Source organism: Lissotriton helveticus, chromosome 3_1 (genome assembly GCF_964261635.1).
Source record: "Lissotriton helveticus chromosome 3_1, aLisHel1.1, whole genome shotgun sequence".
NCBI lineage: Eukaryota > Metazoa > Chordata > Amphibia > Caudata > Salamandridae > Lissotriton > Lissotriton helveticus.
This window is the reverse complement of record NC_136061.1, coordinates 2048600450-2048623114: the sequence shown is the minus strand read 5'-3', so window position 1 is coordinate 2048623114 and position 22665 is coordinate 2048600450. Positions and strand designations below refer to the sequence as shown.

General features: G+C 40.9%; 1 protein-coding gene across 3 annotated transcripts in view; it reads left to right on the top strand.

Annotated features, from left to right (window-relative positions):
• The window catches only part of NTRK3 (neurotrophic receptor tyrosine kinase 3), a 1749208-nt gene that overhangs the window by 1596989 nt on the left and 129554 nt on the right, over window positions 1-22665 (top strand). For all 3 annotated transcript variants that reach the window (XM_078683168.1, XM_078683167.1, XM_078683169.1), the window contains exon 15: window positions 22107-22350. In XM_078683168.1, the coding sequence (XP_078539294.1) occupies window positions 22107-22350 (244 nt within the window). The remainder of the gene's footprint in view (window positions 1-22106; window positions 22351-22665) is intronic.

Here is a 22665-nt window from a genome sequence, read left to right as displayed (position 1 = left end):
ATATCCAGCAGGACTAGCCAACGTTGCTTTTTAGGGAAGAGTTGAAGAATCACTTATTTAAGGAAAGCTATATCACATTAAAAACAATCCATAACCCAACTTATTCTGCTATTACTCGTTGGCTTTATGTTTGTCTTTGGTCATGTACAGTGCTCCACCATCTTTTGGCTAGGTTTGAATTATGGAAACACCATATACATACTCACAAAAATATATACAGACATACATACAATTCAATCCAATTCAAAATTCACTTTATTCGATTTATCATGATAAGCCATAAAAGCACATATAATAAAAAGTCATTAAAATCATCAGAACAAATTTAAAACATTTATTGGAGGGACGGAAAAACCTCACCCAGAAACCATAAAACATAAAAAGAAATTGTATAATTCCCTACAAGTTGTAAGTATAATAAGACCTGTCTAACTTGTCTAAAACCCAGTGGAAGCAATAAAGGGTGGATATACTTATGGCACAGATTGTTAAACTTTTGTCAAATAAAAGCAATGTGTAAGGTGTCAAGTGCAGCAGCCATATCACAAGTGGAAATGGAAGGATCGTTAGGACTATGTCATCCAAGCAACCACTGTGGAAACAAATTTAGACGAAAATAAGACAAGAGGTGCCTATGAAATTCTGTCATGTCTAGTTTTATATACAATTCACATTTACTATAGAGTTTTACCATCTCATCGTGCTTACAACTCATGTTGACAAAGCACTCACTGCCCTTTTTTCCTGCATGTGGAACCAATTAGACTCCTTCACCCACTGCACATCCATTTTTGTTATTAATTTCAGATGAGAAAACAGTTCTGCCCTATCCAGCTCCCTCAACAGATCTTTAATGTACTGTACCATAGAATTTGGTGGGCATAATCCAACCCCAGGCAGTCTCTCAAAATGATTCTATTATAATACAGGTCTTTTTTTTTGCCTTTATTGACAATCATATTAATATGAGGCAGATTTGAAAATAATCTGAGATAAATCCTACTGCCAGTTCTTCGTGGAACATTTGTAAGGGGACTGACTGCAGTAATCTCAGAATCCTCCTAAAAAATGTATTCTCCTCAACCTGGATAGAGGGACAATACTTATACCCCTAGATCTTTGCCCCAAACAACATAGTGGGGGCACATTTGGCTCTATAAATAGCCAGTATTGATTTAACGTGAGGGCGTCCCAATATTCTTGAAAAATTGTCAGTACAGTGAGCCACTTTTAAAAGACCGCAAATGGACACCAACTAAAGGATCCTAATTTAATCTTTAATCTAGCCAAATACCAAAACAGCAGAATTTGTAAGTCCTTATCAGCTGGGATTACGTTTTTATGCTTTTAGGCCCGAACACCACCACTTATTTTTTTTGTAATATTCGTTTTTAGGCCTTGACAGCTCATAAAATAAAGTAAAAATATCAATTAAAAGTTGCAGTCCATTAGCTGTATGCGCTATAAGCACAGTGTTATTTGCATACAGCCAGGCTGGCACCTGGGGACTAAAATACAACCCTGACAAACTCCTCTCCCTAACCAAAAGTGCAATGTGAAGTCCCCTTTGAACCCATGTCTTATTGAGGCTTTCAGCCCCTTGTGCAAATCTATCAGGAAATTAATGAGAGTCTTCTCGACACCTATGTCCCCCAGTACAGTCCATAATGTAGCTCTATTAATTGTATTGAAGGCTGTGCTGAGTGTAGTAGTCTAAATGTATTGCCTCCTTCCTCACCTTAATATCCTTGGTGATTAATTATTAAAGGTTGAGATTTTGCTCAATCATAGCCCTCCCTTGTCTAAAACTACATTGGATGTCTGAAATAATACTCTCATTCTCCACTCAGTTTCTCAATCGATTTAACAATACTCTCTCTATACCCTTCACTTCTGCATCCACTAAAGAGATGGGATGACAGCAGGCTGGATCTACGAGATTCCCTTTTTTTAAATCCAGGATGATGGCAGATCTCTGCCAAGCGGAGGGAAGATGACCTTGTGCTGCCACATTAAGATGCTGAATGACAAGAGGGGCCCATAAATTCACACAGGACTTATAAATGCCCTCAGGTACCCCCAGGGGGTCACCTCAACTGAGCTAGTAGATACAGTGTTAACCCTACCATACCTTGTACATACATGCATGCATATATACATTACATGCATACATACATTCATATATACACATACATATTCATAAATAAATTTACATATGCATGTTTATGCACCCAAAGCATGCTAAACCTAGCAGAAGGACAAGATCAAATAAGTAACTTTTTTTTGCCCTCATGTCACTGTAGTGTTTGCAAATCTCAGACCGCTCTCTCTGTCTACCTCACAGTCCATTGCATTCGCACTTGGCCCCTCTGCTCTGAACTGCTTAAGCAGCGTCTTCACCTGGGGCGGGCCTTGGTGTAATCATTGGAGTTCATTGTTCTATCTGGGTTTCTTTCCTAAATTCCACTCCGTCTAGAGAAGTACGCCCATATCCCCGATGGTCTTCCTGTCTAATATTCAAGATCCATACGCCAAGCCCACTTAGCCACTTTGATCGAGTCTGCGAACTTCAGAGGTGATGAATCCATCCACCTTTTACAGATTTCTCTCCTTGGTACAACTATCAAGTAGAACAAGAGACCACTCTGCTCCCAGCTCATTAGAATGTGTGTGATCTTATCTACTCTCAACAAGACTGATAATGTGTTAAGGGATTATGTTATCAGTAAAATGTCTTTTAGGATAGTCTCAATGTCCCATAAAGAGATGCTTTTATCCTAGGGCACGAAAAGAAAATATGCTCATCATTGGCTTTTAAGAATTCACACCTTCTGCACCTGGGGGTGGGTAATAGAGTGAACTTGGCAAGTTTTAGTGGTGACCAGTATAGTCTGTTAATGGTGAAAAAGTGATTTTGCTTTAAATATGCGGGCTTAACAGAATATAATACTTTCAGAGAATCACACCAGATTGGTTCTAAGGCCATCCTATGGATGGTATTTTTCCACACCATATGCGATGATTTCAATTTCATATCTTCTGGTTCCAGGAGTTTCCAGTACCATAGAGTGACCTCCTTTCTTTTAGGTCTTACGTCCTGGAGAGAAAACTCAAATTCCCATTCCCCACCAGTATCCTGGTTCAAGGACGCAAACGAGGAAGACAGCTGCACATATTTGAACCTGGGTAGACTATCTCCAACTTTGGCTCTCAGGGCTTCACAGGGTACAATCCCTTGCATTGTTATCAGGTCTCCTCAGGTAACATTCCCTGCCTTCATGCATTCTGGGGTGCCAGGGGAATACCATATAGGTGCTAAGTTGGAATAATATCCTATGCAGAGCATTTTTCTCACCTTGCACCAATGATTGAGTGCTGTCTTTAAAACCTCGAGTCATACCTTTTTAAAGAATTTTGGGGCAGCAAACTTATACAGAAACCCATCCACACCGACTCCCTTGTCATTTCTCCTAATAGCATTCCCAAACTTGGAGTTATCAGACTTTCCAAGTAGCATCCAGATATTCTTAAAAGGAAAAGCTATACAATATAGTATTAGATCTGGCAGGGCCAAACCATCCTTCTCAAGCCTTCACCTCAAATCTTTCCACGCCAACCTGAACCCCCCTGGATGCCCATATAAAACTGGCTATTTTCCCCTGCATTTTGTCTATGCTTGATCTTGGGAATGTGAGGGGGATACAATTAAAAAGGTATGGCAGTTTTGGGACATCTTTATTAAATTGACTCGCCCGTAGTTTTTTAGAGGCAAATTCTTGCATCTAGACAATAAAGAGTTGAACTCCTCAACCACACTTTTTAGATTATACCTGGGGATTTCATCCACTGGGTTGAGAATAGTAATCCCTAAATATTTTATCTCTGCGCTTACAGTTCCTCCCCACCCTTCTATACTACAACACATTTCTTCCATCTTAGAATTATTCACCAAGTACCTCAACAGGACTTCGAATTCTGCCACCACCTGGTCCACCCTCTGTACAATATTAACAGGGTCTGATGTGTAAATTATCAAATTGTCAACATATAATGCAATCTTACTACTAAAAGTGAGTGAAAAGGGATAACCTGACTATCTTTCCTTAGCTGATGCGCCAGAGGTACAATATAAATATCGAACATAAATGGTGACAGGAAACAACCATGACTCGTACCCCTTTGTATACTAAGACTCCTTGTGAGAGAGCCATTAAAAAGAATCTTGGCTGATGAATTTTCAAAAGGTTTCTGAAGAGTGAGGGTGAAGCCCAGGCTGAATCCCATTACACCCAGGACCTCGCACAGATATGCCCAACATACCCGATCAAAAGCGTTAGTTGCATTAATCACAACTACAACCAAGGGGATCGAATGAGTTGTGCAAGGTCAATTGTGCCTTGACCTTGGTTAACCTTCCTTATAATCTGCATTTAGTAGGGAGGTTTGTCTGTAGAAGTCTGCTTTGCTATTATTCTAGGTACGTTTGAAGACCAAGACTATTGCAGCCTCTTTCCTTGAGTTTGGGATCTGGCCTCCCTGCCGGTATATTGAGTTGTACAGTAATTTCCCACTCTGAAATCAGTTCTTCTATTAAAGGTTTATACAACTCTGATGGTAAGGTGTCCGGGCAAGCAGCCTTACTCTTCTTTATCCGCAGAAGGTATGTTCCAGTTGTTTCCTTGGTTATAGGGGAATACAAGCATTCTCTACCCATAGTTGTAAGTCCTGGCAGCTGTACGCTTTTCAGCCAAGCTCTAAGCCTCTCTACATCAGGTTGAACCTCATCTGTGTATAACTCAGCCAGTAGGGATACTAGAGAGGCCTGCATTTCCTCTGCCTTATTCAAGACATTGCCCAATGAATTGATTGCCAAATCTCTAATGTGGTTTCCTGATCTCTCAACTCTTGCCTTCCATGCTAGTAGTGCCCCCATTCTCTCTCCATATTAAAAATGTCTCATACACCCTGCTTGCCATCTCTCTCTGCACATCATGCCCAATTTAATCTTGTAATTTAGCCGTGCCTCTTCAGTTACTTTAGTAGCTCTTCCCTTTCTCAATTCGACCTGATGCCTTACTGCTGCAGCTTGACCTCTAGTCCCCCCACTCTATCTTCCAATGTTTTGAGGTCAATTCTCTCAACCTTGTTTTTAAAGTGAGCCAGACTTTGCAATACCCCTCTAATATATGCTTTAAACTTTACCCAGATTACATCAAGGGAGGCTGATCCTGCTTTGTCAAGAAAGCCCGCACTGGCTTGTCTCAGGGTAGCAATTACCTCAGGGTCTAAAAGGACGGCCTTTTATATTGTCCATCTTACATTTGGTTGGCCACTGCAACATTTCAAGGGCATACTAACCGCAGCATGGTCTGAAACATGGCCTGGTAAAATATGGACCGCCTTTAGATTTTCAGCTAGAGTTCTATCCACAAAAATATAGTCCAATCTGGAAACATTGCCATATGTTTTTACTGTGGAACATGAAGCCCCACCTAAAACCCTTTATATGTCTCCATGCGTTTACCAGGCCTATGTCCAGAAGCATGTTTTTAAGGGCCTGTCTCACTTGGGGAGCATGAGCATAGTGCTTCCTAGTGGACCTATCCAAGATGCGATTGAGGAGTGTATTAAAGTCCAGATAATCATTGGAGATGTAACCACTAAATTCCGCTCCAGGTTGAATAACTAGAGAGGGTCATCCAAATTCAGACCATAAAATCCAGCACAAACAAACTCAAAATCTTCATACCTCAAGGTTGCCATAGCCCATCTTCTAGAGCTGTCAGTTTTTGAAGATTGTACCTCAACCCCAGCTCCTTTCCTAATCAGGATAGCCACTTTCTTACATTGCTCGACTTCCTCTGAGACTCCATAGCTACTCACTCATCTGCATTTAGAAAAAAAGGGCTCTACTCTCACTGGCCATTAGGTGGGTCTCTTGAAAAAGGACAATGTGAGCATGACTTTCTTCTAGGTACCTCATAGCCAATCTCTGCCAACTATTAGACCTGAGGCTATTTGTGTTCCACTTTAAACAAGATAGCTCATTATTACCTCTCCATTGCTTTTCTTTAAATTCAGTATCCCATTCTTCTCACATTATTCTAGGCCAACTTGCAACATATATATCTAGATGATATCAGGGACTTATTTTGTTTTGTTTTCTCCCTCTGCTCCCCACTCAGTGGCCTTCCCCACCCCGGGCCACCCACCCCATCTGGCCCTGGGAACCCTCCCATAGCTTGTAGGCCTAAATGTATAGTGAGCTACTCCCTAGGAGGAGTGATTCTATTCAGATTTAGTTACACTATGGCAGGCCACTTTCGGCTTATGCATACGGCTGCCCCCCTCCCTTCACTTTGAAGACATGGGGATGCTAGTACTCTATAAAAGGATTTAAGGGAAGGGGTGACATTAAACTGGGGAGGAGGTGCTCGTTTTCCTCTACATTGTGGGCTATTCCTGGGCAGTATTACAGTTTTCCCAATTTTAATGGCTTTTACCATAGAAACCTCTGCATCTGCAGCACTCCTGGTTGTAAAGCTTTGTCCTTTTGCAGTATCCTTAACACCTGGTATCACTGCAACAAGGGGAATTCTGCCCAGAGACCACCCCATATGCTGCTGCTATACCTCTGGTGCGTAGAGTATACCTGGAAAATTCACCTAAGACCTTGCTTGCCACCTTTTCTTGGGGTTTGCTGCCTTTCTCCATGGGCAAAGGACGCTGTGCCCACCAGACTTCTTTTCCTGTCTCCCCCAAAGAACCCCCACTCTTCAACCAGCACTTCCATATGTATTTCAATTGATCCTTCTACCACCTGAGGGAGAATAATCTCTCAAATCCTGCCTGTCCCCTCGAGAAAAACCACTGTAGCCCGCGGAAAGTCCTCCTTGTCTTCATTCCAGCATGTGCTGACTCCACAGTCACTGCCCTGGAACAACACGCTAGCTGCCCTACAGCAATGCAGGTCCCTTAGCACGCTCTCCCAGCGCAGATCCCTTGAAGCAACCTCGAGGCTGGGGCCTACGACAAACACCTCAGATGCCTGCCACAGCAACACCAACGAACAGGTTGTCTGGTTGCAGGTAGGTGCCGGAGATGCCAGAGATATGGGGGGGGTGCACAGAGGTCTGCTAACACCGTAAAAGAAAAAACATTATCCGCCTAGTGAGCTTACAGACAGTTAGCTAATGGCCGCCATGTTCCCCTCTTAATTATGTGCCCAAAGAAGTTACCTTATGACGTAATCTTTTTTTTTTCTGGAATTCAAAATCCTACAGTGGGTAATGGAGATTAGCCAGTTTTACTATGATTTAAAAGTCAGGGCACATTTAATGGGCAAAAATGTCCTAGTACGCACAGCTCAAAACCAACAAAATGAGTCCACAAGGAAATGGGATTAACCATGCTAGAAGAGACATTTTTTGCACAGTGGAGATCTGGGCTAAAAGAAGCAGCACAACCTTTTTACACGTTATAACTGTTCCCATTATTCTTATATTTTCACCACTCAAGCAGTATTTCACAGATACAAATGTTGTGCCATTTTGAGTGGTATTTATAACCATTGTGCTTGCTCTTTTCCCAATGCCAGGCTGGCATAAACATAGTGAGTCTTATACACAGAAAATAAGTAATTCTCTTTAGCATTTCTGTCTAGCGCCGGGACACCTCCTTGTGAGGTAGCTGTTCGCGCGGTATAAAATCCAGTATTATTATTATTATTGTTATTTCTTATGTCTGACCACCCATATCTAAAGTCTCCCAAACAAATTAAAAGAAATCTTAACTGAATAAGTGTATGTCCTATAAAGTTAGACACTGCAGTTACGCCAATGAACCTCTAATTTGTTTTTACCTATTTTTTTGAGGCTACAGTCAAAATTCGCCCCTTCATTAGATATAAACTTCAGTTTAAGGGTTAGCACTTTTTTGAAAGCAAGATAAGATAACCCTGAACATAACCTTGGACCACATTCAGGTTTAACAATGCCATAGTAAATGGCTGTCAGCCTCTTGTTGAGCTTTTGTCATTTCAAGGTGCTCTAATTCTGTTATGAAATTTCAAAGGGCCCCATTCATGAAACTAATTGTGAACATTGACAAAATATAGTGCCCTTTAGAATTTGATGCTACAGATTATGATTCACATTTTGGGCCTGAAGATTGAGAGTGTATACAGAAAATCACAGTTTCAGTCTGTGCGCTATGCATGAATAATCAGAATGCACATGATTAAGACTTTGTTCTCCCTTAGTTCCAGTATACTATGTCTCCATTGTCCCTAGTAGCTGCTGATCTTATTATCAGGCCTCTGCGTTCTCATAATCCGCAGTAGTACATTGACAAGTATGGTTCATAACGGACATTCATATGTCAGTGATAACACAAGGCCCGATTCACAGAACTAACTTAAGATAAAATCCTAAACTTATTACCATTTTGGTATTCACAGAAGGCCCTTACTCATTTTGGTATTCACAGATTGCACTTAATCATTTTGGTATTTACAGGAGGCACTTACTTATTTTGGTATTTACAGAAGGCACTTCCTCATCAATGAAGTGCCTTCTGTGAATACCAAAATGACAAAATTTTTACTTAAGTTAGTTCTGTGAATCGGGCCCTGTGTGTCTATTGCAGACAGTAGATATTTCTCCATCCTTGATTGATTGATGCAGATTTCTGTGCATCACTCCTTATTTGAAGGATTTAATATGCCCTTTGCCAGATGCAACTCTCTGCATTTCACCAGGTCAACACGTGTGTTCAGTCTCCATGGGTGTGTGCAATGTATTGATATTCAAAATCTATATATTCTGGTGGGATTGCATTAACTGACTTCACCCTTGCCTGATGGTTTAGAAAATAGGCATATAGGGGTCGATTCCGATCCGGTAAAAAGCGCTCCGAATCGTCGTACAGAGCATTTTTTTTCGTACGAATCGTACCCGTAACCGTCCCCGTACGAACGACGTAGTACGATCCACACCCCATGCAGCTATCCGTCCGAATCGTACCAGGGACCGTACGAATGAAATTCCCGTACGAATCGCCCTCGGAAGCCGCTGTACGCGACGTTCATATGTTTCGCGGCTGCTTTTTACGACCCGGCAAGTACGATCCGTGTTGGGTACGCTCCGTACGACCCTTTTTCTACGGGAGCTGGAAACTGTCGTACAGTCAGAGTTCGCCCCGAAACAGGTACGAAACGGCCCCCCCGGGTACGGCGCGTACCCCCCATAATCGCAGGGGTATGTGCCCTACCCCTGCGGACATGGGGGTACGTGCCGTACACCCAGCGTACATGGGGTACGTGCCGTACCCCATGTACGCTGGGTGTACGGCACGTACCCCCCATGTACGCTGGCTGTACGACACGTACCCCCATGATCGCAGGGGTACGGCACGTACCCCTGCGATCATGGGGGGTACGCGCCGTACGGTGTGTAGGTGATCGTACGCTTTTCCGTACGAATCGACGTGGACCGTACGAATGGCGTCCGGGTCGCCCGATCGGGAACGGAATCGTCCGGTCGTACGGCATCCGTACGAGTCGTACGGAAACGGCTCCGGATGCGAGTCGTACGGACAGTGATTTTACCGGATCGGAATCGACCCCATAGTGTTGAATATTATAGGTAAAGTTTAGTGCTTTGTAACACATAGCCATGTAGTGTTAGAGGTAACCATCAGTTATCTGTTCTGTATCATTTTGGTTTGTCATATAATGAACAGTTTTAAAAGACTGCTGTAAAGAAACAGTAAAGGATTTAGTAAAGGCCGATGGCAGATAGGCATTCAGGTGTGCAATGACGGTCATGTTTTGAGATTTATATGTGGACCTTTTTAACTACATGTGAAAACATATATTATTTTTAGAAATCTTTTAGTTTGTGAGCAATGCTTCTATGTCTGTGATTTCACATGCTTTGATTAAAAAATTAGGTCGCACAATATTGAAATACTGGCTCTTTCAGTATTATTAGTGCGATTTCATGACATCTAGTTCGATGTGTTACAATGGTGGAGACTTCAAAGAAAGAGGAGAAAACGAATCTCAAAATTGTTTTTATGTAGATTTTAATCCATGTTCTTTTAAAATCTTAATATCAGAAGATTTACAATGTTAATATCAAATGATTGATTAATAAAATAGCCCATTCTTAACCTGTTGGGGAATCCCAATGTGTGGACAGCACTGTGAGCGAATAAAGAGCACTGTAGAGTATTATGGAGAATGTGGTGTGTGAACACTATGCTGCTAAAGCGAGGGCCAACCAAGTGAAAGGTTGATTATAAGTACTCATTTCTGTTGCAGTGGAAGTATTCCTTTTTATGTCTGATGTAAGGCCCCACCATTCACAGTGTTATCATTGATAATAATCTCATGAGTGATGCCACATGTGAGGTCATTAGCAGAGCATGGTGAGAGTACGAGTTATAGTCATTTAAAGGCACAAGTTATAGTCACCCATGAAATGTTCAATGAATGACTTGATAATATTACTAATGATGTCTGAAATGTCATAATTGGTAACAAGACTGTAGATGACAAGGGCACACGTTATAGTTACATTAGAGCACAAGTTACAGTTACCTGAGACAACTATAACTGATGAGGTTCAGGGATTTTGTTAGTTTAAAAAGTTTTGTTTTAACTGACAATTTCACCTAACTCTAATGACACTTTAACCTTCATTTTTCTGCAATTAATATTCATTTATAAATGTTTCTAATTTCCCAGAGGGCTACTGGTGTAAATGTGAGGCAGAGTGTGTTTTAACTGAATAGAACAGTAGTGTCTAGGATGCAGAGAAGCAAAAAGTGCAATCACATACAACACTGTCATTCTATCCAATCAATACACACTTTCCCTCAATATGTTTGCCAGATTCCAGATGTGAAAACACCCACATCGAATTTTTTCCTCCCTACATTCACCCCACAGACCCTGTCATGCGGATTCTAAATTTAACTGCTTCCCATCAACTCTAGATCATTCATCCCAGTTAAACTAAAAAAATCTCTTTAATTGCTCTTCCATTTATTTGCAATAAGAAAGATGTGTACAGGGATTTGAAAACAGATTGAAGATGGGAAAACACTTAATGTAACTTCATGTTCAGAATATTGTTGCAAAAATGAATAAAGCGAATCCTGCCAAGGTTAATTTACTCTTAGCCTCAGACAGTCCATTTTTATTGCAAGAAATGCTAGGTACTTCATTACTTTAATTGTATTTTACAGTTATTTATTTTTTCATCTGCAGAGAGATTCATTACCTGCATTCTAATATTTATTAAAAAACGCTGTTTCTTTGGTCTATTTCACAAGCTGCCTAAAGGACGCTTCATCTTTTTGAAGATTTGTAGCAGCCGCCAAACATTTACTTTGTGTCACATTAGCTAAGTGTCATCAGCAAAACCTAACATTTATTTGTTGGGCCAAAATTCATATCATTAATTGTAGTTGTGAATGAGCTATCCGTTGCAAATGCTAATTATTCCTGTTCAGTTGTTATAGGATGTTTACACCATGGGTTCATTATTATAAATCTCACCATAGTCAAAACTGCAAATGTCAAGTCGTTAATCTTTTGCAGAATTCAAAAAGTGAGGATGAGACTCTGTTGTGTTGAGGGGGAGCTTTCCAGATTTTGGGTGTGATATAGAAAAACCAGTGACTTCCAGCTCTTCCTTTGTGGATAAAAGTTGTGTGTGCGATTGAGAGTGTGGCTGAGTGTAGGTGTCAGGTAGGCTGGTGAAAGTGTATGCGGTAGTTGATTTATGCTAGTCCAAGGTTGAGCAGTGCTTTTTATGCATGCAAAAGGGTTTGAATTGGTTGCATTTGTGCATGGGGAGCCAGAGGAGCTCCCTGAGGTGTGGTGACATGTGGGTATGACGTGGAAGCTTTAAGATAAGTCTTGCTGGAGTATTCTGGATGAACTGCAGTTTGGAAATCCTGGTGTAGAGCGCATTGCCATAGATGAGTCTATATTCAGGATGATTTCCCGGTTTCTTCGTGGGTTTTACTGTAGGTCCTAGATCTGTCAGCCACCAGGTGAATTCCCAGCGAGGGCTCTGGTTCCTGAAGACCAGCACTTTCGTCTTCTCAAAGCTGATCTTCAGGCAGTTGGTTCTCACCCATTCTGCTACCCTGATCATGCAGTTGGTGAGGTTAGCTCTGGTGGCGTTTATCTTGTCAATCAGGGATAGGATGAGCTGGGTGTTGGCAACATAGGATATGATGGTTATGCCTCGGGATCTTATGATGTTAGTGAACAAAGTTTTATAGATGTTGAACAGTGTGAGAGTGAGAAATGAGCCCTGAGGGATTCCGCAGATGAGCTACTTGGTTTCTGATGTATAGGGTGGTAGTATGACTCTCTGGGTTATTACCGTAAAGAAGAATCCTTTTCAGTTAGGGCAATCATTGAATGGCAATTTTAGGGAGTCTTCTAACGAGTGCATTGTGAAAGATCTATCAAAGGCAGTGAAGAGGTTGATAAGGATGAGGGCTGCAGTACTGCCTTGGTCCAGTATTGTACTGATGCTGTCTGTGACTGTGATGAGTGCAGTTTCAGTGCCATTTTTACTTCTGAATCCTGATGATTTGTGGTCCAGTAGGTAGTGTATTTCGGGGATGCTGGTGACTGTTTTGTTGATGGTCTCTGCCATCACTGTGGCTAGGAAGAGGAACAGTAAAATGAGATGGAGGTTACTCATTACTTTTTGGTCAGCAGATTAATTTTTGAGGAAGCCATTGACGGCTACAACCATATTGTCGATGTGGGAGGGGCATGGATCTGGTGGGGCTTTAAAGTGGACATTCTGCATGATCGCTGCTGTTTTTTATCTGGTAAGGTGATGGGCAGGGAGGATATGAGAACTCCGGGATCCAGTTGGTGTTCAGGATTACTGAATATGTTTACTATTTTGGTGCAGAAGAAGTTTCATAAGTCAATGCAGAGTTCCTGTTGGGGGTAATTCTGTTGACTTTGGCCTCGATGCTACATGATAGATTAATACTCTTCTAAAGTATGTAGATATTAAACTGGAATATAATTGCATTTAGTCGATGGATATTCGATATTAAAATATATTATTTTCTTTATAGCATAATTTAACTTGAGATACTTACAGTGGCCAGGCAGAAAGGAATGACTCATCATGGCCTTATACCATTCTATATGTGATGAAAGAAATTGATCTAATGTCTCACAGGGCTATTCAGAAAGATAACTTACACTTGTTTGTAATTTACCCATGTAATTTAGATGTACACGTTTAAGTAACTTTACTACTTTTGACTATTCACAAAATCTGAGTGTAAAGTTACTGAAAGTGTAGACTTACACACCTCCAACTCTAAAAAGGGGTTGGAGACACATTTCTGAGTATAAGTTACACCAGCCAAAAAGAAACAGTAATTCGTCCAGCACCACACATAGTGAATCACTGATGTTGTAAAATCCTCTCAAAAAAATAACCCCATGAGAATTAAGGTAACAGTAAATTAAATTATTTAAAATTGTTTGAAATATAAATTAATGAAATTTATTGTTAAACATTTTTATAAAAATTAATTAATTATAAAACATTTTAACACCCTTTTTTAATATAAATATAAATTAATGTAACATTATTTGTATTAACCTAATTAAACTAGTTCTGAATAATTCTATATGTCAATTCTAATAATTATTACTGCATCACAAAATATATTTTTTCTTTATGTGGGAACTTATTTTTTACTTTAATCTTCAGAAAAATTATTTGAATTTAATGTATTTATATTAGTTAACGATGTAATTAAAAATGAAAGTAATAAATGATGAAGTATTTTATTTCATTTGGATCTACATTTTAAAATAAATACATTAATTTACAATAATATTAAAACTAAATTAATTTTACAAAACTATTATAAATTGTAATAAACTTTTTTGAATGTTCCCTAAACTTTTCCAATGGGAGATCTTCACCCCGACTGTAAAATTCAAATTCAAATAGAGTTTGTGAAATCTAAATGCCAAATACAGGTATCTATATCCCTCACTAATATTAGAATACAAATTAATAAGTGATCTGTATACCACTTAGCTTATCAACACCCAATCACACTATTCTCCATCTTCTGACTTTTCATCTGCTAATCAAAATCTTCTGACTACACCGAAGCCACTGTGTACCTTTTTCAAGTATAATGTTTTCCTGCTTTATACCTGCTAGGCCCATTCCAGTGGAGAGCCTTACTATTTGAAATTTAGGCCCAATACTAGATCCGGGATTTCAGAATGACCCTGAATAAATATCAGCGCTACAAGAGAAATATACTTCTCTATAACACCTTATTCATTTGTACATAGTGTACACCGTAGAACCTAAGTGCATCATTAGTAGGATGTAGGGCATGATTTAGACATGAATATCACCATATCTCACTATGGAAACCATGAACTAGTTGTTCCCCCATTTTATTTAAAAAATGCCAGCTTTACACCAATATAGCCTGTGCTGGCTGAGCCCGGATAAACCTCTGATTTGGCCCCCTATCAGCCATGAGTCACCAATTGACTGACAAAGTGAATCCACACTGTTGATTGCCTGGTGTCCATCGCCATTTTTCTCTGCACATGTTTACTTTGTAATGTGTGGTGGAGACTTAGAAGAAAAATACAGAAGGTTCCCACGAGCATGGAGAAAAATCCCTATGCCTTTGTTTTTGTTTACCAGAAATATACTTTTCTTTGCTGAGCAGGTGCTTAGACATTGCAGCAATTTGGAAACGTGTAGTGCCTTTCACTCAGCATTCACAGTGTTGGATCAGCCGAAGCTACAGAGATCCTAGCCAGACAGGTTGTATGTTTAAATATGGCTGGTGGTCTTCTACGAGGGGCCACCCACCAAAGACAAAATGAGGCCCATAATGTTTAGTGTCCTCTCGCTAAAAGTGAAACAAACAGGATAACCACCTACTCTGTTGTAAATGAATATATATTATAGTTCATATATGTATTATTAGCTAGGTACAGTGTTTAGTGATCTTGTGCTATATATTGGCCATGGCAATCAACTCTAGTGTTTTACCATGCCAATATTTAGATATGACTAGTCTTTAAATTCACTGTATCTGTAAATATTCCTAAATTTATTGACCAATGTTGTGCTATAATTCTGTTTCTTACTAATTGTATTTACTCATGCACCGCCAGAGCGGATATGTATACCCTTTTTGATCAAAATGTTATGTTGCTCTTGCTAAATAAATACTTGAATATGTTTTGGATTTCATCATTGATGTGCAGACATTATGGGCCTGATCACGATGTTGGTTGGATAGAAACCGATGACCTGTTTGTTGTGATCAGACAGATATCTGCCCCTGCGTTCGGCTCGATGCATTATGATGCGGCGGTTGGAGGCAGCATGCGGAAGGACCGACCTCTGCTGTTGCGATGGGCTCAAGGATCACATCAGCCCAGCAGTCTGAATGCAATCCCTACAATAAGGGTGATGCCTTCTAAGGCACCACCATTGGGGTTACAATGTCACTTTTGGTCTTCCTATTTATGGTGGTCCGACCACAATAGAAAGGCAGATGGAAACACACTGTGGGGGCCCCTAGCAGGGCCCCTGTCCTTCTGCGACATCCGCTATGGGGCCAGGGGGACATCCAACACCATGCCACATGTTACATGGATGGTGCAAATGTGTATATTTTCAATTGAGACTGGTGCTGCAATCCACAGCACGATTCGCAATAGAAAATATACTGCAGTGAAGGTGATCACAGCATAATAGTGGAAGCGGGACATCCTAATTAGGGCCTTTGTAATTAACCTAAAAAGAGTTTAAAGAAGCACTGCCAGAAGAGGGACATTGGCTATGCCCACATGTACGGAAATAGGAGTACATGGTTTTATGGGCAGAAGATGTGTGCTTCCCAAAATAAATGCTTGCACACCTCCTAAATTAGCATTTTCCCTATTTATCCAGCTGCCTGGGATTCAATTTTCAGGGACAAATACATGGCATTGTAATGCTATTAAAGTATATTAGAGAAGTAGAAAATGTGTAGTGTTTGTTTTTCTTTGGCAGCAGTTCATTTAGGATGAAAGTAATTACCTATCCTTGCAGAGAGCAGATTTGCGTTTGATAGTCCAGGACTCCACTAATATTTGCAGACTTTTAGGTCTGACTTGACAGTGCAACTGTCACCTGGCATTTTCCTACTGACTCCCACACATATTGGTACCCCATAGTACAGGATTGTATTGGCCTAAATTTGTGTACATCCACAAAAGATTTGCTTGCATTGCACTTTTTGGCTTGTGGCAAGTTTATATTTGATGCAGCAGAACTGATTTGGTGATCTTGGCTGTAGGCTTGATCTATTCATTCTGAAATGGTATTATAAAGGCACTTGGCCTGACATATTTATTGTGAGACCATATGTTGAAGTAGGTAAGCATTTAAGTGTGGACTGTTATTACACTACCATAAAGCCTCCACATGCGTAATTTATTACATGGAATGTAACAGATTACTGAAGTAGGCATTGCCCCCCTCTGAGAAACCATGAGTATAGAAGATGTGCACTGTGCGAATGCTTGCCTGGTGCACATGGAACTGTTATGATCAATGCTCCAAGTTTGGCCTTTGAATTATAAAAGGTATTACAAAGCCGGTAGGACTGGTTTATTTATTGTGAAAAAACATATGGCAAAGCCAACAGGTCTCTGATGGTGGATTGTTGTCACAAAAATATTTGGTTAGATGTATTCTCAAAGATTGTGATAGTAGTCAAGGATTTTGTTTGATGGTCAACCACTCTGATAGGCCCTGGGCATAGAATTTCAGTGTTATAGTTTTATAAATGTATTTCTGGTGGTAGCCATAGAGTCAAGTTATTGATGAAGGCTAGAGGCTATTTGTTATGTTAGATTCCTTAGGAATAATCGGTTTATTACAACAAGTTATGATATAGCAAGTAGACGTTACTCACCTATTATGAAAGCATTGCATTTAAGCCAATATGTTTGTAAAGGAGGATTGCTGTTACACTGAGCTAAAGCCTGTAGTCAGGTGTTGTGTTACATGGAATCTCTCAGATTAGTGTAGTAGGTATGGGTTTTAGGGTTGATGGCCCACCTGCATAAACCCTGGGTATAAACAGTTTGCACTGTGGTAATACTTATTGGGTTCAATCAGTGATATACCTGATGGGTGCCTTGTGAGAAGGTGTTTGGACCAAAACAGTAGGTCTGAGTTATATAGCCACGTCAATAATAAAGGTTATAGACCTGATTTTTTATAATGAAAGATTAAATTAAAGACAGTAGGCCTGACATATTGATTGTGAAAGCCTCTGATAAATAGGCATTTAAGGGTGGAATTTTAATACTGTGTATTAAATCTGACATATAGATATTTTAGTGCATGGAATTTCACAGACAACCATGGAAGGTAATCTTTTTGGTGTTCATTACTGACAAAGTGTGAGAGACAAGATTTTGAATGTAAGAATTCTTGTTAGGCCCTGATACGAGAGACAGTTTGTCTAATGCCAACTGTAATTTTGTATACTGTGTTTATTTTACTACATATTAATTGGGGAAAGTATACGTTACAATCAATAGACATTCAAGAGTGCATTGTTATTTCTTTGTATTAAATCCTACAGATAGGTAGTTTTTTACACAAGATATCACAGATTACCTTTGTTGGGAATGCTTTTGGGGTTGATTACTTCCTCTGACAAACCCTAGAGGGAAAGCATTTTCACTGTAACAATTCTTGCAAAAATTTCTTCTTAGTAGTGTTCCAAAATCTTGTGACACAAAAAAATCATCAAATTTTATTGTTAGAAGTGAGTGTTCTTGTTGGCTAGGGTATGCACCTAAACCAGGCAGATCCCACCACTCTATTCAAGGTAAGGGGTTACACACTCCTGCTCATCCCCTTGGTAGCTTGGCAGAGCACTCAGGCTTATCCCAGAGAATGTGTAAACCGTTTGTGCAACACACACACACACACACACCAGTGACACACTAGGCACACCACAAAAGAGACTGCACACACAATCTCCTTTGTATTATATACACATAACACACATTAGACCATAAATCACTGCATAGCATGAAAACATCTTTAGACCACATAACCTAGTGAGCCATTAGGCACTTGTCACAAGGAGGCGCATACACCACATAAGGCCATAATTACATTAAACTCTGTGCCACTAGGCACTTGTCATCAAAATGCTTAAACCGTAAATCATTGTGCATCAGAATCAGTTTGCATAAGATTAGGCCATAGTCATAACATCATAACTGTGCATTGAAGTACAATCTCAAAAGCTGAACATGTCATAGGACCTTTGTGAACACATTAGGAATAACAATGAAGCAAGGCTTCCAGGGTGTATACGCCATAAAACCTACCAATATAACACCTTCCACCATCCCTGCCTTGAGAATACATCACTTTGTCATATGTAGTGTACAGAAAACACCTAGATCTTCAAAACATTATTGTGTACAACAAGCAGTTCCTGATGGTGGCACACGTTACATTGTGAAGACAGTAATAATGTAGAATGTTATTCCCCCGTATCAGGGTATGGGGAGGGCAGGACCACCTAAACTCCTTTTTGGGGCAATAGGAGTAATTCTTTAAAACACCGATGCCCCCAAACTGTGCCACAGGAGAAAGGGCCCACACAAGGCAGAAAAGAAAAACATGCCCACATTTGCGGAGGGACCTCCTTGGTCCCTCAACTGCTTAAAGAGGATCAAGTGGAGCTGCCCGCTCATGCTTGGGGCGGCTCCACGTATACTTTGAAGCTCATCCCACTCTACAAACACGGGGGGCTAAGCAGTAGCTGTTGTACCCTCCACAATACCTGAGAGCTGCAGCAGTGCCTGTAGCCCTACCCGGGTCTCCTTGGTGCCGCTTCTCTTCCAGTGGCTACGGCCCGAATTGGCTGGGGTGAGCCTGCGAGGCTCTGGCTCCTCTGGCAGTGGGGCCCGCCCCTTCTGTTATCAGCGTTGCTCTGGCCTGACACACCTAAGGCCCTCACTTTGTATCTCCTTCGTGACCGGCAGTAGAGTTAAACTGGTTGCCACAGTAACGCATGCTTCCCCTTTGAAAGAGTTGGCTCCCTGCGATGTGGCCAGCGCCTGCCTTCCCCTCCGTTGTCATATGGGAACTAGGGGAAAATTCACTGCAATCCCCCAGCGGTCCTTAGGGCAATACGAAGACATTGGAGTGGTCACCATACGTAGCACTTCTTCAATCAGGGTGATTGAAGGAGGGGCGAGCTCTCCACATGCTGTCCCTCATGAACCAAGTGCTAGGGTAAGGCCAGACACACAGTGCACCAGCCCAAGTGAAGGACACAGAGTCTTTGAAGATCTGTGGAGGTAATGGTTGCAGAGCACAACACACAGAGCTCTGCCCAAAGTAAAAAAAAAAGTTGTAGAGCTCAGCACATGGCAACTTCCACATGGTAAAGCACAAGGAAGACATTGATATCCCTGAGTCTTACACAACAGGAGGACAGCACACACAGGCCCTTGGAGGCTCCCTCCATAAGCAGTATGCCACAGCAGGGCCATAAGAGTCAGTCCTTTTTCTCCACCACAGACAAAAGCAACAACTGCAGGGCAACCCCACACAACACCCAGCAAAGGTGCAGTACTCCTCCTTACAGCTCTTCAGCTCTTCTTCTTGGTAAGGCCCTCTTGTTCCTTCCTTGAAGTAATCTAAAGTCCTGGGGTTTTAGGTGTAATACTTATACCCTAATCTCTCTTTGTTCTCTTTGTGGCAAGGGTCACTGAATCCAGTCTAAACCAGTTCTCCATTCACTGGTGCAGCATGACCACAGGGAGCAGACACAGCATTGTGCAAAAGGAGACCCAGCCTATTCAGGTGTAATCACAACTCCTCCCACTACTCTAGATGCAGGCCAGGTCTATTCAGGCCTGCGATGAGTCACCCAGGCAAGGCAGGGCACACCTCAACCCTCCCAGTAACTGTCTAGAGTGAATGCACATATCAGCTCCTGCAACTTACACACCAGGCACTGAATACACAAACAGCCAGAGGTAAAAACAGAATGGTAAAGTAAGAAAATGCTCACTTTTCTAAAAGTGGAATTTTTAAACAAAGGATTTAAAAAACACCCTTACCAAAAGGTGTGTTAATAAATTCAGAGTTCAGAGAATCCCTAATGCAAGTTACACATTTAAAAGTGTTACATGGCAACTTCAATGACAAGCCTGTGGGATAGATAGCCTTTTAATAGAGAAAAACGAATTACACAGTATTTCACTATAAGGACATGTGACACACATGTGTACATGTCCTACCTTCCACATACACTACACACTGCCCATGGTGGTACCTTGGGCCTACCTTAGGGGTGCCTTACATGTAAGAAAAGGGAAGGTTTGGGCCTGGCTAGTGGGTGCACTTGCCAGGAAAACATGGCAGTGCGCAACTGCATGTGCAGACACTACAGTGGTAGGTCAGAGATACTTTTACAGGGCTACTCAAGTGGGTGACACAACCAGTGCTGCAAGCCCACTGGTAGCATTTGATTTACAGGCCTTGGCACACACTGTGCACTTTACTAGGGACTTACCAGTAAATCAGATCTGCCAATCATGGATAACCAATCATTGTCACAATTTATACAGAGAGCATATGCACTTTAGCACTAGTCAGCAATGATAAAGTGCCCAGAATCCTATAGCCAACAAAAACAGGGTCCGAAAATAGGAGGCAAAAGGAAAAAAGTTTGGGGATAAACCTGACAAAAGGGCCAGGTCTAACAATTATATACATCCATATTTATAAATATATGTCCATATACATACAAAGAGAGCCTTTGTGTCAGATTTATTCTAGCATCGGTCTGCCTTTGTGTTATATAAAATTAGTTTCGCTTTAAATATTTTGAAGCACACGCAGGTCTCCATCAACAAAATCAGCCCCTACCGCAGTGAAATCAGTCCCCAGCTTGGCAGCATTCCAAAACGCCTGGTAGTCAGTCCGGTCCTGCTTAAGAGCATACTATAACTCTGCAGGTAGTGCTAACATGATGCTTGCTTGATGATCAGTTCATCTGCATTGCCCCACATCTCACCAGGGGTATGTGTATTTTGTGCTTTACCAATGTAGCAGTTGGGCATTTCGCATGGCTACACTGCAGCACTGAATCAAACCGCACTGCAGCTGTATGTAGAGGAAGGCTTGTCAGCAGAGTGGGAAGAGGGGCCCCAAACTAAAAAAATGAAAACGCCAATCACAGTGGGGCAAACACCAGCGTCAAGAGTGACTTGTGTTTTCTCCACAAACAAATGTTCACAAATTCCACTAGCCCACTTCCTCTACACCAGAAACCATTATGGAATGCTATTGTCCATAGTGTATCATTGTTTTATCATGCCAAGATTGCCAACACATTGGTTCTAAAAGGGGCTGCTATTCTTGAACTTTAAAACAACAAAAGACTATTAACAATACCTTAGCAAAACATACATCTGCTGTTATGTTTAGTTTCATTATTAAAAGCATATATCTAATGTGTTTAGACAACGTCTTTTTTCTACTTGTATTCTTTTAATTTATCTTACATATATTTGTTGAGTTTGTGTGTGTTTTATTGCAGTTGTATAGGCTGAAAACAGGAATGAATCAGTGGATGGATACATGTGTGCAAAAAGGTGTGATAGAGAACATGTATGATTACTTATTGGGTACCTAAGCCCATCAATGTACAAAATAAACCTTTATTCAGAAGCCAGACCTACTAGCATTGCCAGAGCTTATTTTAGTAAGCAGCTAGCTTTTCTGTTTGACCTTTTAGACTACCATCACTATTGCTGCCTCTAAGAATAACTTTGGACTTTGCATGTCATTCAATAGCTTTAGGATGTAATGAAAAGTATTCAGCAAATTACACTCTATGCAGATAAATGACATTTTTATATACCTGTTCCAGCCAAACCGCATACACTATCTTTTTTACCATCAATATTCTATTTTAAGTTTAGTAAAATATGTAAAAAAGGTGTATCTTTCATCCTACAGGGCTCACGGGCCAGATGCCTTGATACTAGTAGATGGGCAACCGCGTCAAGTGAAGGGGGAGCTTGGACTGTCCCAGATGTTACACATTGCTACACAAATTGCCTCTGGAATGGTGTACCTGGCTTCTCAGCACTTCGTCCACCGAGATTTGGCAACAAGAAACTGTTTGGTGGGAGTCAACATGCTTGTGAAGATTGGGGATTTTGGAATGTCAAGAGATGTGTACAGCACAGACTACTATCGGGTAAGTTTTTCTTTGTCTCCATTGAATGTCTTTGTTCTGTGCAGAAAAGGCTAGTTCCTGCTGAGAATTGTGGGCTGCTTCATGGCAGAAATGCATGGCTATTGCCTGAATCATCCAACTAATTGTTTCAGGTGGTGCGAAGGATTGGATTTTTGTACTTCGATAGAGAGCCAAGATTTGTCGGTTCTGTAATTGGGATTGTCAGTGAAACTGATTAAACAGTGCCTAAATATTCATGGTAGAATTTCTCACCAGGGGTTTATTTCCAGCTCCAAAACGAAGAAAGCCTCCAAGATAGCATAGGCTAGATGATCC